General features: G+C 40.4%; 1 protein-coding gene across 1 annotated transcript in view; it reads left to right on the forward strand.

Moving 5' to 3' along the window:
* LAMA3 (laminin subunit alpha 3) overlaps nucleotides 1-14,208 on the forward strand; it is a 268,808-nt gene that overhangs the window by 76,892 nt on the left and 177,708 nt on the right. Inside the window, exons 9-11 of the mRNA XM_063597229.1 lie at nucleotides 8,666-8,756; nucleotides 10,966-11,097; nucleotides 12,733-12,795. Coding sequence (XP_063453299.1) covers nucleotides 8,666-8,756; nucleotides 10,966-11,097; nucleotides 12,733-12,795 — 286 coding nt within the window. The remainder of the gene's footprint in view (nucleotides 1-8,665; nucleotides 8,757-10,965; nucleotides 11,098-12,732; nucleotides 12,796-14,208) is intronic.

Raw genomic sequence — 14,208 nt, forward strand, 5'->3', positions numbered from 1 at the left:
ATAACTAAAAAATGCAATATGTTAAATAAAAAATCCATTGGAGGGGCCGAATAGCAGAAAGGAGGTAATAGAAGAAAGAGTCAGTGAATTTGAAGATAGATTAGTAGAATTTATCTAGTCTGAAGAAGAGAAAGAGAAATATATATATTTCAAATGAACAGAGATTTGGGAACTGGTGAGACAATAGCTAAAGATGTAAGGAACATGTGATTGGACTCCCAGAAGCAGAGAAGAGACAATGAATCAGAAAAAAAAGTGAAGAAATAATAGTAGGAAATACCTCAAATTTTGCAATAGGCTAAGATTCAAAAAGCTTAATGAACCCTAACCTGGAGAAATACAAAGAAAATAATTCCTAGGCCTAGTGGAGTCAAACTGCTGAAATCCAAAGACAAAGTGAAAATCTTGAAAGTAGACAGAGAAAACATTACAACATAGTATGACTGTGGACTTTTTATTAGAAACTGGAGGTCACAGAAGGAATAGTATCTTTAAAGTGCTAAAAGAAAAAAGAACCATCATCCCAGAATTCCGTATTCAGTAAAAATATCCTTCAAGAATAAAAGCAAAAAGAAAATTGTTTGGTAGATAAAATAAAACTAAGAGAATTTATTGCCTAAGAGACCTACACTACAAGATATGCTAAAGGAAGTTCTTTAGGTTAAAGAGAGGTGATACGAGATGGAAACTCAGATCTTTAGGAAGAAATGAAGAGTATGGTATGTGTCTGGGCAAATATAAAGTACTATTTAAAAACAAATTCTTGGCTGGGCATGGTGGCTCATGCCTGTAATCCCAGAACTTTGGGAGGCCGAGGTGGGCAGATCACCTGAGGTCAGGAGTTTGAGACCAGCCTGGCCACCATGGTGAAACCCTGCTTCTATTAAAAAATACAAAAATTAGCCAGGCATGGTGGTGTGCACCTGTAATCCCAGATACTCGGGAGGCTGAGGCATGAGAATCACTTGAACCCAGGAGGCAGAGGTTGCTTGCAGTGAGCCAAGATCATGCCTCTGCACTCCAGCTTGGGTGACAGAAAAAGACTGTCTCAAAAAATAAAAAAATTCTTGGAAGTCCTAGCCAGAGCAATCAGTCAAGAGAAAGATATAGAAGACATTCAAATAGGAAAAGAAAAAGTCAAACTATCTCTCTTTGTTAATGATATGATTCTATACTTAGAAAACCTAAGGACTCTTCCAGAAGGCTTCTGGAACTGATAAACAACTTCAGTAAAGTTTCAGGATACAAAGATCAGTAGCATTTCTATGCACCAATAATGTTCAAGCTGAGAGCCAAATCAAGAACACAATCCCATTTACAGTAACTGCAAAAAACAAACAATAAAAAAAGCCCAAATCTAGGAATACATCTAACCAAGGAGGTGAAAGATCTCTACAAGGATAACTACAAAATACTGCCTGAAAGAAATAATAGATGACAAAAACAAATGAAAAGACATTCCATGCTCATGGATTGGAAGAATTAGTAACATTACAGTGGCCATACTGCCCAAAGCAATCTACAGATTCAACGCTATTTCTATCTGTGTCATTTTTGACAAAACTATAAAAAACTATTCTAAAATTCAGAAGAAACCAAAAAAAGAGCCCAAATAGCCAAAGCAGCCCTAGGCAAAAAGAACAAAGCCAGAGGCATAACATTACCTGACTTCAAACTATACAGAATACAGAACTCAAAAATAAAGCCACACACCTACAGCCATCTGATCTTCAACAAAGTTAACAAAAATAAGCAATGAGGAAAGGACTTTTTTTCTTTTTTCTTTCTTTTTTTTTTTTTTTTTTTTTTTAGACAGAGTCTTGCTCTGTCACCCAGGCTGGAGTGCAGTGGCACGATCTGGGCTTATTGCACTGCCTCCCGGGTTCCAGCGATTCTCCTGCCTCAGCCTCCCAAGTAGCTGGGACTACAGGTGTGTGCCACCATGCCTGGCTAATTTTTCATTATTAGTAGAAACAGAGTTTCACCATGTTGGCCAGGCTGGTCTCAAACTCCTGACCTCAGGTGACCCACCCGCTTCAGCCTCCCGAAGTGCTGGGATTACAGGTGTCAGCCACCATGCCTGGCAAGGAAAGGACTTTCTATTCAATAAATGGTGCTAAGATAGTTGTCTCTCCATGTGCAGAAAAATGAAACTGGACCCCTACCTTTCACTGTATATTATACAATAATTAACTCAAGATGGACTAAAGATTTAAATATAAGACCTCAAACTATAAGAATCCTAGAAGAAAACCTAGGAAACACCATTCTGGACATTGGCCTTCGGAAATAATTTATGGCTAAGTTCTCAAAAGCAATTTCAACAAAACAAAAAATTGACAAATGGGACCTAATTAAACTAAAGAGCTTCTATACTACAAAAAAAAAAAAAAAAAAAAAAAAAAACTATCAACAGAGTAAACAGACAGCCTACAGAGTGGGAGAAAATATTTGCAAACTGTGCACCTAACAAAGGTCTAATATTCGGAATATATGAGGAACTTAAATAGTTCAGCAAGCAAAAAACAAATAACTCCATTAAAAAATGGGCAAAAGACATGAACAGATACTTTGCAGAAGAAGACATACAAGTGGCCAACAAACGTATGAAAAAATGCTCCATATCACTAATCATCATAGAAATGCATGTCAAAACCACAATGAGATATCATCTCACACCAGCTAGAATGGCTATTATTAAAAAGTCAAAAAACAACAAATGCTGCTCAGGTTGCAGAGAAAAGAGAACACTTATACATTGCTGGTGGGGATGTAAATTATTTTAGCCACTATGGAAAGCAGTTTGGAGATTTCTCAAAGAAAACAAAACTACTATTCAACCCAGTAATCCTATTAATTGGCATATATCCAAAAGAAATAAATTATTTCATCAAAAGGTCACATGCATTCATATGTTCATTGGAGCATTATTTACAATAACAAAGACATGGAATCAACCTTGGTGCCTATCAGTGGTGGATTGGATAAAGAAAATGTGGTATATATACATGATGGAATATTACACAGACATAAAAAAGAATGAAATCATACCCTTTGCAGCAGCATGGATGCAGCTGGAGGTCATTATCCTAAGCAAATTAATGCAAAACCGGAAAACCAAACGCCACACGTTCTCACTTTCAAGTGGGAGTTAAACATTGGGTACTCATGGACATAAAGGTGGAAACAATAGACACTGGGGACTACTAGAGGGGAGAGCGAAGAAGGGCGACAAGGGTCGAAAAACTAACTATTGGGTACTATGCTCAGTACCTGGGTGGCAGGATCAATCATACACCAAAGCTGAGCGTCATGCAATATATCCAGCTAACAAATCTGTACATGTACCCCCTGAATCTAAAATTAGAGTTGAATTTTTTTTTTGGAAAAAGAATTTTAGGAAACTACCTACCTTCCCAACCCCTCTTTATTTCCAAATCTCTGCCCTTTTATGGTAATACAATGATCTGTAATTATTTTCCTTTACTCAATCCCATTTGTAAATGTTTTAGAGGAGAGAATAAATAATGGAAAAGGAAAATAAAGAATATTTTGTAAATAATACTTCAATATAGCTGGAAAAAATTAGAGTAGGGCTGCTTACAACAAAATTTATGACATTGCCTCATGGTATTTATAAAATGCATGTAAATATAATACATATGCAATAATAGCATAAAAAATAATACAATATTAACTCTAATTTGACTGTGAGACGTGAAGGATATATATTGTAGTCCTTAAAACAACTGCTGACAAAATAATGCAAAGAGGTACAGCTAAAAGGCCAATAGATACTTCTAAAGGTAATTTTAAAAACATTCAAATAATCCAAAAAATAGATAAATGAAGGAACAGGGGGTGAAGTGCATGCATGTGCGCAAGCACACACACACACAAAACCACATACACACACACCAGACACAAAAGGAAGGGGCAAGCAGAAAATAGATACAAATAGTGGTAGACCCAAATCCAGCTATATAAAAAATACTCTAAATGTTAATGGACTAAACACTCCAATTCAAAGGCAGAAGCAATAAGAATGAATAAAAAAGCAAGACTCAACTATATTGTTCACAAGTACTTACCCTTAAATATAAGGACAAGTTGAAAGTAAATGAATGGGAAAAAATATACTATGTAAACAATAAACATTAGAAGGATAGAGTAAAAATATCAGGCAAAGTAAACTTTAAGACAAAGAGCATTAACACAAATAAATAAAGACATTTCATAATGCTAAGAGTAAATTCATCAGGGAGACAGTAATCATAAGTGTGTTTGCATCTAACAATAGAGCTTTAAAATACATGAAGCAAAATTTGACAGAATTAGAGGGAAAAATAGACAATTCTATGATCATAGTTGGAGATTTAAATACCATCCTATTGGCAATTTATAAAACTAGACAAAAACATCAGCAATAACCATGAAAAATTGACAATTTAGATTTTATCAAAATTAAAAACTTCTGCTCAAAACAAAACATGCTATTAAGAAAATGAATAGGCAAGTTACAGACAGAAAATATTCACAAAACATAAACCTGACAAATGGTTGGTATCTGGGATATATAAAGAACTTCCACAGCTCAGTTATAAAAAAAAAAAACCTCAAAAAAATTCAAAAGATTTGAATAGCTACTTGACAAAAGTAGATATATAAATGGCCAATAAATGTACATCAAAGAGCTTAACAAGGCCGGTACTGTGGCTCACGCCTGTAATCCCAGCACTTTGGGAGGCTGAGGTGGGCGGATCACGAGGTCAGGAGATTGAGACCATCCTGGCTAATACGGTGAAACCCTGACTCTACTAAAAATACCAAAAATTAGCTGGGCATGGTGGCGGGCGCCTGTAGTCCCAGCTACTCGGGAGGCTGAGGCAGGAGAATGGGGTGAACCCGGGAGGCAGAGGTTGCAGTGAGTCGAGATCGCGCCACTGCACTCCAGCCTGGGCGACAGAGCGAGACTCTGTCTCAAAAACAAAACAAAACAAAACAAAACAAAAAAAAGAGCTTAACATTATTAGTCATCAGAGAAATGCAAATTAAGGTTACAATGACATACCACTACATACGCCCCAGGATTGCTATTTTTTCCTCAGCTTTAAAGGATGACTATTATTAAAAAGGCTGACAACATCAAATTTTGGTGAGGATGTGGAATAACCACACCTATTCATGCATTGTTGATAACAATGCAGAATGGTACAACTACTTTGGGAAAACGGCCATTTAAAAAAAATAAAGCTAAACATACACCTATCCCATGACTCACAATTTCCACTCATAGGCATTTATTCATAAGAAATGGAAATGTTTGTTTTCAAAAAGTTTATAGTAGCTTTATGCAAATACCCCCAACTAGAAATAGCCCAGGTGATCAACAATAGTAGAATGGATGAAGAAACTCAGGCATAACTATAGAATGGGATTCTGTGGAGCAACAGAGAGGAAGAAACTACTGATGGATGCAGCGACATGCAAGAATCTTAAAAACATTATGCTGAGTGAATGACGACTGAAAAAACACACACCCAAAAGTATCAGGGCCATTTAAATGAAATTCTGAAACAGGTAAAAGTAGTCCATAGTGGAGAAAGTCAGAACTGTGGTTGACTTTGAAGAGTTGATGATGGAGATTGACTGTGAAGGGGAAAGAGGAACTTTGGGGTAATGATATTGCTCTATATCTAGATAAGGAATTGGATTTCACAGATGTATGCATTTGTCTTGACTCAGTGGATGTACAATTAATAGTTTTGCACTTATAAGTTTTTTGCACTTGTAAATTTTATAACAGAAGAAAAAAACTGTAAACAAATACTGAATTCCAGCTAGTTAAATGCATGGTGAAGTATTTAGGGGAAAGTGACTGATAGCTGCAATTTATTTTGAAATGCGTAAGAGATAAGATGAATTAGTGGATGGATAGAGGAATGGATGGATGGATAATTATGTGATAAAGCAAATATGGTAAAATATTAATGGTAAATTGTAGGTGGGGGAATGTAAAGGTGTTCACTGTAAAGTTGGGAATTTTTCAAGATAAAATGTTGAAAGAAAAGAGTAATGAAAGAAGAAAGCCAGGAGCACAACATTTTTGGATTGACTCCTTCTTGATTTCTTTTCCCTTAAATATTGATGCTCTTAACTAAGATTGAAGATTATCCCCATTGTTTGAGATGATGCATGAAGATACTTTATCTCCATGAACTAAAACAAAGTCTTTCACCTCTTCCACAGAGATGTGACTTCTGATCGAAGTCTTTTTTCTTTTTTTTTTGAGACGGAGTCTTGCTCTGTCACCCTGGCTGGAGTGCAGTGGTGTGATTTCGGCTCACTGCAACCTCTGCCTCCTGGGTTCAAGCAATTCTCCTGCCTCAGCCTGCTGAGTAGCTGGAATTACAGGTGTGTGCCACCATGCCCAGCTAATTTTTATATTTTTAGCAGAGACGGGGTTTCACCATATTGGTCAGGCTGGTCTTGAACTCCTGACCTTGTGACCCACCCACTTTGGCCTCCCAAGCTGCTGGGATTACAGGCGTGAGCCACTGTACCTGGGCTGATCTAAGTCTTAAACTCACTCCCTAGTTGTGTCCTTGTTATGTTGGTTTCACTGTTTCCAGTCTGTTAATTTTTCTTTTCTTTTCCCCTTCCTTTCCCTTCTCCTCCATTCCCTTCCCTTCACTTCCCAAGGAGCCCAGTGTAGCTGGAGGGGAGTGAGTAGGGGGTTGATGAATCTGGAGGGTGACAAAGGCCAGATCATGTCAGGCCTTATAGGCCTAAGTAGGGAAACTCCTCCAGAGAGAGGCTGACTGGTGAATGGGCCACCCCAGAGTCTCTCCGTGCTTGAGATTCGCAGAAATGGAAGCCAGCAACAGAGTGGTGAAGGAATTGAGAGAAAGACAGAAAGGCAGAGAGATGGAGGGTTTGCTTGAAGGTGGAAAAGCACCTTGGAAAAGTTCTGCTTGAAGGAATTCAGACCTAAAGCTGATTAGAGCAGGGCCTGGTTGTAGGTGAGCATTCCATAGAAAGCCTCCCTCAGTAGTGCCAAAGGATGGACCAACTAAGGTGGGGAGGAGTCGGGCTTGCTACCTCCATGGATTCCATTAGCACCCTCTTTAGTTTGGACAGTTGGGGTTTGCTCTTCTTAAGTGTCAGGCAAATGCAACTTCAGGTTCCCACTGCTCCCAACAAGATCGCCTCTCCCACACCTCCAATGTAGAAATACAGAGTCACCACTGTCCTTGGGTCTTGACCTGGCCTTGGTCCAACCAGGACCATGGTGTCCATGGATAACGTGGTGTGTCTTGCCCTCAGGGTGTGCAGGTTCTGGAGAACCACTGAGATTTCAAGGGAAACTACAGGCATTATTCTATCTACAGAGTACTCTAGTTTGTTGCGGTCTTTCAGTCTTTCATTGCTATCCTTTGTGTCTTAAAAATATAATTTCTCTGTAGCAGGTACTTCATTAACCACTTTGTAGTAGAGGGGGAAACCTGGGCTGCCCAATTCAGAGAACATTTTCTCATTTCCCACTCCAACAATAAAAGATTTGGGAGCCAAAGTTAACCTGATGTCCTCTGTCTATGGTAAGAAACAGTGGCAAACAACAGATTTGAGGGTTAATTGACATCGGATGGGAAGGTGGGCCACAGCTGTTTCTGATTTACCCACCATGTTTATGCATGTAAATTTCAAGTCACAGAAGTGGCCAATGTGGTTTTAGACCTCAACATTAAAGTGAATTCAGATTTTAGCCTATGGGAAAAGGAGCGGTAATAAAGAAAAGTCTGTAGTTAATAAAATTATCTAAAACAGGAGAGGATACAGAATGGGTCTTTGTTCTCCCTCTGTGTTTCTGTGCAGACTTTTGTGTGGGTCAAATTGTGTTTTTGTTCTTGTTAACTTCTTATTGCCTTTCTTTTCATTAGTGAAAGAACATTGTCCTCCTAATTATTCCCAAGTTAGAGCAAAAGAGGCAGAAATGAGCTAGATCCATAGTTTTGGAAACTGATGATGCATGTTGGGTAATTTAATTATGTGGCAATTACAAGGATTAACCATGAACTGGAAAGAGCTGCCTAGTATTGTACTTTAAAATGAGCTCCGTGTATGAGACTCATGCCTCCATTTTCCATTCATGAAACAGAGGTATTCAGAAAAGGGTTTTATGACTAAAGCACAGATAAAATTAGAACGAAGAGAGACAAGGATCTGTATATGTTATTCCTTCCAAAATTGGAGAAGGTGTAAATGCACCCATGACCCTTGGGTTAAACTGTAGGCGATTCATTATCCATTCGTCAGTTCTTCTGAATGAGGCTACGAGAACAGTCCTCTTCAGTGTTTTCTCACTCACATGTCAGGTGCTTCATTAAAGCAAATTCTTCGATCAAGGATAAAGCCTGGGCTTGTCCAGTTGATGGAATGTTTCCTTTCCTCTCCCAATAAGAAAAAAATTCCAGAGCCAAGATTAAGCCAATCCTATGGTAAATTTTGGTCAAGGTCAAGATTAATGCTTTTTTAAATTATTATTTCAGTGACTTCAAAATTACAATTGTATATGACAGAATTATTCCTCTGGGTGAGTAGCACAAAATAAGGAGAATCATCTTCCCCAGAACCCTTCCTTTAAGTTTCTTTTGTTTCTTTCTAGCACAACACAGCTGGAGTAAACTGTGAACAGTGTGCTAAGGGCTATTACCGCCCTTATGGTGTTCCAGTGGATGCCCCTGATGGCTGCATCCGTAAGTTTCATTTCAAGTTGGTGTATCTTAGCCTGTGTGTACTGCCTCAGCGAAGTCATCAGGCTAACTTTGGATCAGTTAATAACTTCCTTCATGCCCTCTCTCTTCAGAGTATTAGTTGTGCTCGCTATGTGACCTCAGTCACTTACATAGTCTCTTTGAATTTTGGATTTGTTGCATGTAAATGGAAATGATAATGTATTTCATAAGATTAAATAAAATGCAATCAAAAGCATGTAGGAAAATACTTACCATTGGGCCTGTCACATATTAGGCCTGTGATAAATGTTAGTTTCTCCATTTTCTGTTGTTTTGACATGTTTCTATGATCTCTAATAATTTCAATTTTTGGGCTGGAGGCAGTGGCTCAGGCCTGTAATCCCAGGACTTTGGGAGGCTGAGGCAGGTGGATCACTTGAGGCCAAGAGGTCAAGACAAGCCTGGTCAACATGGTGAAAAACCCTGTCTCTACTAAATAGAAAAAAATTAGCCAGGCGTGGTGGTGCTCACCCGTAATCCTAGTTACTCTGGAGGTGGACGCATGAGAATTGCTTGAACCCAGGAGGCGGAGGTTGCAGTGAGCCAAGATCATGCCACTGCACTCCAGCCTGGATGACAGAGTGAGACTCTGTCTCAGAAGCAACAACAACAACAACAACAACTTGAATTAGAACAAGACAACACAGTAATGAGTTCATAAGGATTTAATAATAGTCACATTGTTTAAAATAGCTAGTATTTGTTGAGTACTTGCCATATATGAGGCATTACCTAAATACTTTCACAAAGGTCTTGTTTAATTATTACAACAAATAGGACATTGTATTATTGTCCTCATTTTTAGATACGGAGAAACCAAACAGTCTGAGTAGTTATATATAATTTAGGCTAGATGACAAAACCGCTAACCGCTAGATCCAGGATATAGTTCTTTTCTGTCTGACATGACTGTGCCATAACTCTTCTATTATATAGAAGAATGCCTCTAGTTTTTCCTTGTAGAATTATGAATCTTGGGTCAGATTTACAGACTTTTCCCTACATGTGCAACCTATACCCTATTCAATGCTTGGTTCTTTCAAGTTGTCTGGTTGTCACAGTTGGAAAGCAATTCCAGTCCTGAAGTCAATCCTGTGTCCACTCCATGATTAATCATACCATTAACATTTGAGGGTATTAAAGTCCAAGGAATATGTAGATGGATTTACTTCTCTCTAGGGCGTTCTTAGTTGTTAAAAAAAATGTGTTTTCACTTTTCTTCCTTCTTCCACATCATGCTGCAAAGTATGTCTATCACCTGTCTTGTGCCTACAAAGAATAGGCATTGGGAAAGGAAAACAGGACATTGCCAATGTAATTGTACCTCATTAGGAGCCTCACTATTTCATCACCTTTCTAGTTTTTTCATCATTGAAGTGGTCCACAGAGGTATTAGAGGCTTGGCATAAAGGATCAGTAGGACACATGAATCCTAAATAAATTAAGCAAAGGACACCAGGATGCCAGGTCACCCAGGTCTTTACAGGAGATGTATTCAGATGAGCTGTGACAGTATTTTCCCTGTCCAGGGTGCACCTGCCAGGTCAAGGGAGGCCCCCAAGTGGGAGGTCGACAATCTTCTTATACTTGCACTATGCCTTACTCCAGTGCAAGCCTGATAATCATGCCTGATAATCGTTTTTGGTTGCAAAAGCTGCCTTCAGTAAGCCATTTCACTCAAATTAACATTTGGGTTATGGGTCTTGGTCTGCTGTCCACAGACTCTATCTCCATGTCTAGGCACTCCACACTTGCATCTGTATCATAACTGTGTATTGATGACCACTTTGTGGACATTCACAGTTGGTTCATAGCTAGAAAGGGCTGTGCCCAACAGAACTAAGGCATATACCCCCACCCCCACCCCCAACCCCTCTGACTGTAGCATGCAGGCCTTGCCTTTGACTCAGTGAGCTGGGCAATGCTCAGTGGGATAAATGACATCCATGAGAACTTCTGTGTGGACGCTCTAGCTGATCTCTGACAGCTCACGAGCTTCGAGCAGTGAGAACCATCAATCAGGTGTGAGGTGGGAAATAGGCTGTGCCCTTTCAAGAATACCTATAGACCAAGGATCAAGTGTGGAACATTGCCTGGGAAGTGTTGGAACATATTTGCTTTGTTAAGTGCAGTGAAGGACGGATCCTTTGAAAACTGGGATTTCTCTTAGCCTGCAGCTGTGACCCTGAGCATGCGGATGGCTGTGAACAGGGCTCAGGCCGCTGTCACTGCAAGCCAAATTTCCACGGAGACAACTGTGAGAAGTGTGCAATTGGATACTACAATTTCCCATTTTGCTTGAGTAAGTACCCACTGCAGAACAAGAGGCCACCCTTTTTGGTCCATAGCTGGCTTTTGTGCACTAACCTCTGAGGCATGGTGGACAGGTAGGGAAGGAGAGACAGAAATGGGGCCAGGTGGATTGTATTTATGTAAAAGTGTTTCTGAAAGTTTGGAATATAAATTTTATATTGGTACATTTTACAGTCTTATTTATCTCCAAAGTGTTATGTTGTGCCACAGAAATTGCCATCTCAGTAGGTCAAAAAGTCAAATATTGGCAATTTTAACTTAATAATCCATGTGTGTGATTTTTCCTCCTAAATGTAGGAGAAATATCATGGGCTTCCAGATATTTATCTGCATGCATATAGTGTGTGTTGTGTTTCAGGAGCCCAGGGAAATGTTTCCTCTCTCCTGCTGTACAAGAGGCCAAGTTATAAGCACCCAGACTCCACCCCACTGCAGTGATCTAAGTGAACATCTCAGCATCACCAAGAGAAAAAAATACATATCTGTCAGAAACACTGTAGAGCATGAAACAGGAGAATCTGTGAAACCAGCTATGCGAACTGTGATGAGGGTTGGCTCTGTTTGTTGTGCAGCAGTGGGAAAACTGCGCTTTGGGGTTAGGACAAAGAAACACTGTCACAAGGAGAGCCTGTCTCTCTGTATCACTCTATCAGATGTTTCCTGGCCCCACCCTCCTGACTCCTGCAGAGCCATCATAGGAAAAGCATATTGAGTTGTGGGGACATGGGGGCAGGACTCACATGAATGGGTAACTATATGTTCTCATTCACACCTGCCACCCCAGGTAATTGCTTAAATTGCATCCACTTTCTGAGTGGAGACTGTCCTACTTTGGTTGATGAGACACCACATCAGAATTTTATATCTGTGAGTCTTGGTAGAAGGCTGAACAGAAATTGTATTTGCCTTTTTTTTTTTTTTTTTGAGACAGAATTTCGCTCTTGTTGCCCAGGCTGGAGTGCAATGGTGCGATCTTGGCTCACTGCAACCTCTGCCTGCCAGGTTCAAGCGATTCTCCTGCCTCAGCCTCCTGAGTAGTTGGGATTACAGGCATGTGCCACCACGCCTGGCTAATTTTGTATTTTTAGTAGAGATGGGGTTTCTCTATGTTGGTCAGGCTGGTCTTGAGCTCCTGACCTCAGATTATCTGCCTGCCTCAGCTTCACAAAGTGCTGGGATTACAGGCATGAGCCACTGCGCTCGGCCTGCCTTTTTAGTGAAAAGAAGAGGAAGAAACCTGAAGTAGTTTTATGGCATAAACAAAATGTCAGGAGAAAAAAATGAAAGAAAATATTTCTTTAAAGCTTTGATTTTATGTTAAAAAAAAAAAACAATAAAAAAGCTAAGGAAGCCAAACTCATCCCTGCTCAGGCTGAGACTTAGCTATTGTGAGCACGAAACATTCATTTCTGTTCATCGTTATACAAATGGGAATGTCTGGCCAGTCTGGTTTCAGTTACTAAACACATTTGAGATATAGCAATATCGCCTTTCTTTAAATTAGTCTCTATATGCTACTTTTCACTAAGTGACAGAGGGTGTCTTCCTAGTTAGTACAACTTAATGTTTTACTTTACTATCTCCTTAATCATTCTCTGTATTTTTTAATAAACTATTTTTACAGGAATTCCCATTTTTCCTGTTTCTACACCAAGTTCAGAAGATCCAGTAGCTGGAGATATAAAAGGCAAGTAACCTCCCTTTTGGTTTAACTCCAGTGAAAATGTTATGCCCTTATTCTTTTCCTACTTCCTCTGTGCACTGCCACATCCCAGGCCAAGTCTCCCTTCCTAGAGCATGGTAGGTGCCTTGCAGGTGTCTCCTAGTTGACCTACTCCCCACCCATCAGTCCCCACTCCAGCCTGTCTTTTACGAGGGCACTATCTGACATAGGAAACTGTGCAGAGCTTGTATTAGATATCACCAGCTTGCTCAAAGACCTTCAATGGCAGCCAGTGGTCTGTTGTCTTTTTTGAGTTCCCCGAAAACAGACCCTGAAAAAGGAATGGAGAGCAAGTCATTTATTTGGGAGGTGATCCCAGGAAGGGAGAGAGTCAGGGAGTGAAGGGAACCATGATAAAGGTGCAATGGCAGGTAATGGCAGTTATCTGCCATTAGTGGAGGCATTAATGCTTCTGGGGCATTCACCCTCTGGCACTTACAGCTTGGCCTTCAGGAAGGCTGAGGAGCTTCTGCAGTCCCAAAACAAGCCCCTGGCAGAGAGTAGCAGTGGTGTGCAGTAAGCTGTCTCTGAGGGTGAAGGGGTGAGTACTAGAGGATGTGGGTGTTACATTTACCTAATCATTTGTTCCATAAGTATTTTTAAATTCCCTGTTATGTGCAAAGTACCATTCTGGCTGCTGGGAACTTAGCAGTGAACAGAACAGAAAAAATTCCCAGCTTTCTTGGAGCTTATATTCCTGTGGAGAAACCCAGATAATAACATACATAATATAGAAACCCAAGCAAGGAAAATAGCTAATTCATTAGACAGTGAGAGGCAGAGTTGTATTCTGAACATGGGTGCCACTTTTAAGGGGGAGCCATTCACATCATAGGCATAAACTAACTCATGTGAGAAGATTCCAGGCCTCTGCGCTGGGTTCCAGAACCATGGGGAGTTTCCTACATAAACCCATCACGGCATCCACAGGGAGGCACAGGTTCTCAGAAGGGCACGCCTGCACCAAAGGAAGGGCACAGCACACGCACACAGCCCACGACTGGGCACCATCGGGCTCATGCTCACATCCCCTGAGTTTGCCTCTCCTACCCCAGGGCGCCAGCAGAGGCCTGGTGGTCACTGGGGAGGAGGTAGTGCCAGTCATGTGTGAGCATGAGTGCCCCTCCTCCTGCAGCGCCACGGTGTGGGCCAGCAGAGAAGATGGTTTCTGAAGAGCTCTCCTTGGCAGTGAAGTTCAGGCTCTACAGCAACATAGTAACTCAGGTATGGACTGGAGGCAGCCTTGGTGATAAGCGCTGCTGAAAAAACAAGACAGAGAGGAGGTTAGGGAATGTGAGGTTTACAGATTTAAATTAGAGCAGTCAGGGAAGGCCTCACTGAAGCAGGTATAGGAAAGAGCAAGTGCAAAGTCCCTTG

This window comes from Pan paniscus, chromosome 17, assembly GCF_029289425.2.
Source record: "Pan paniscus chromosome 17, NHGRI_mPanPan1-v2.0_pri, whole genome shotgun sequence".
Lineage (NCBI taxonomy): Eukaryota > Metazoa > Chordata > Mammalia > Primates > Hominidae > Pan > Pan paniscus.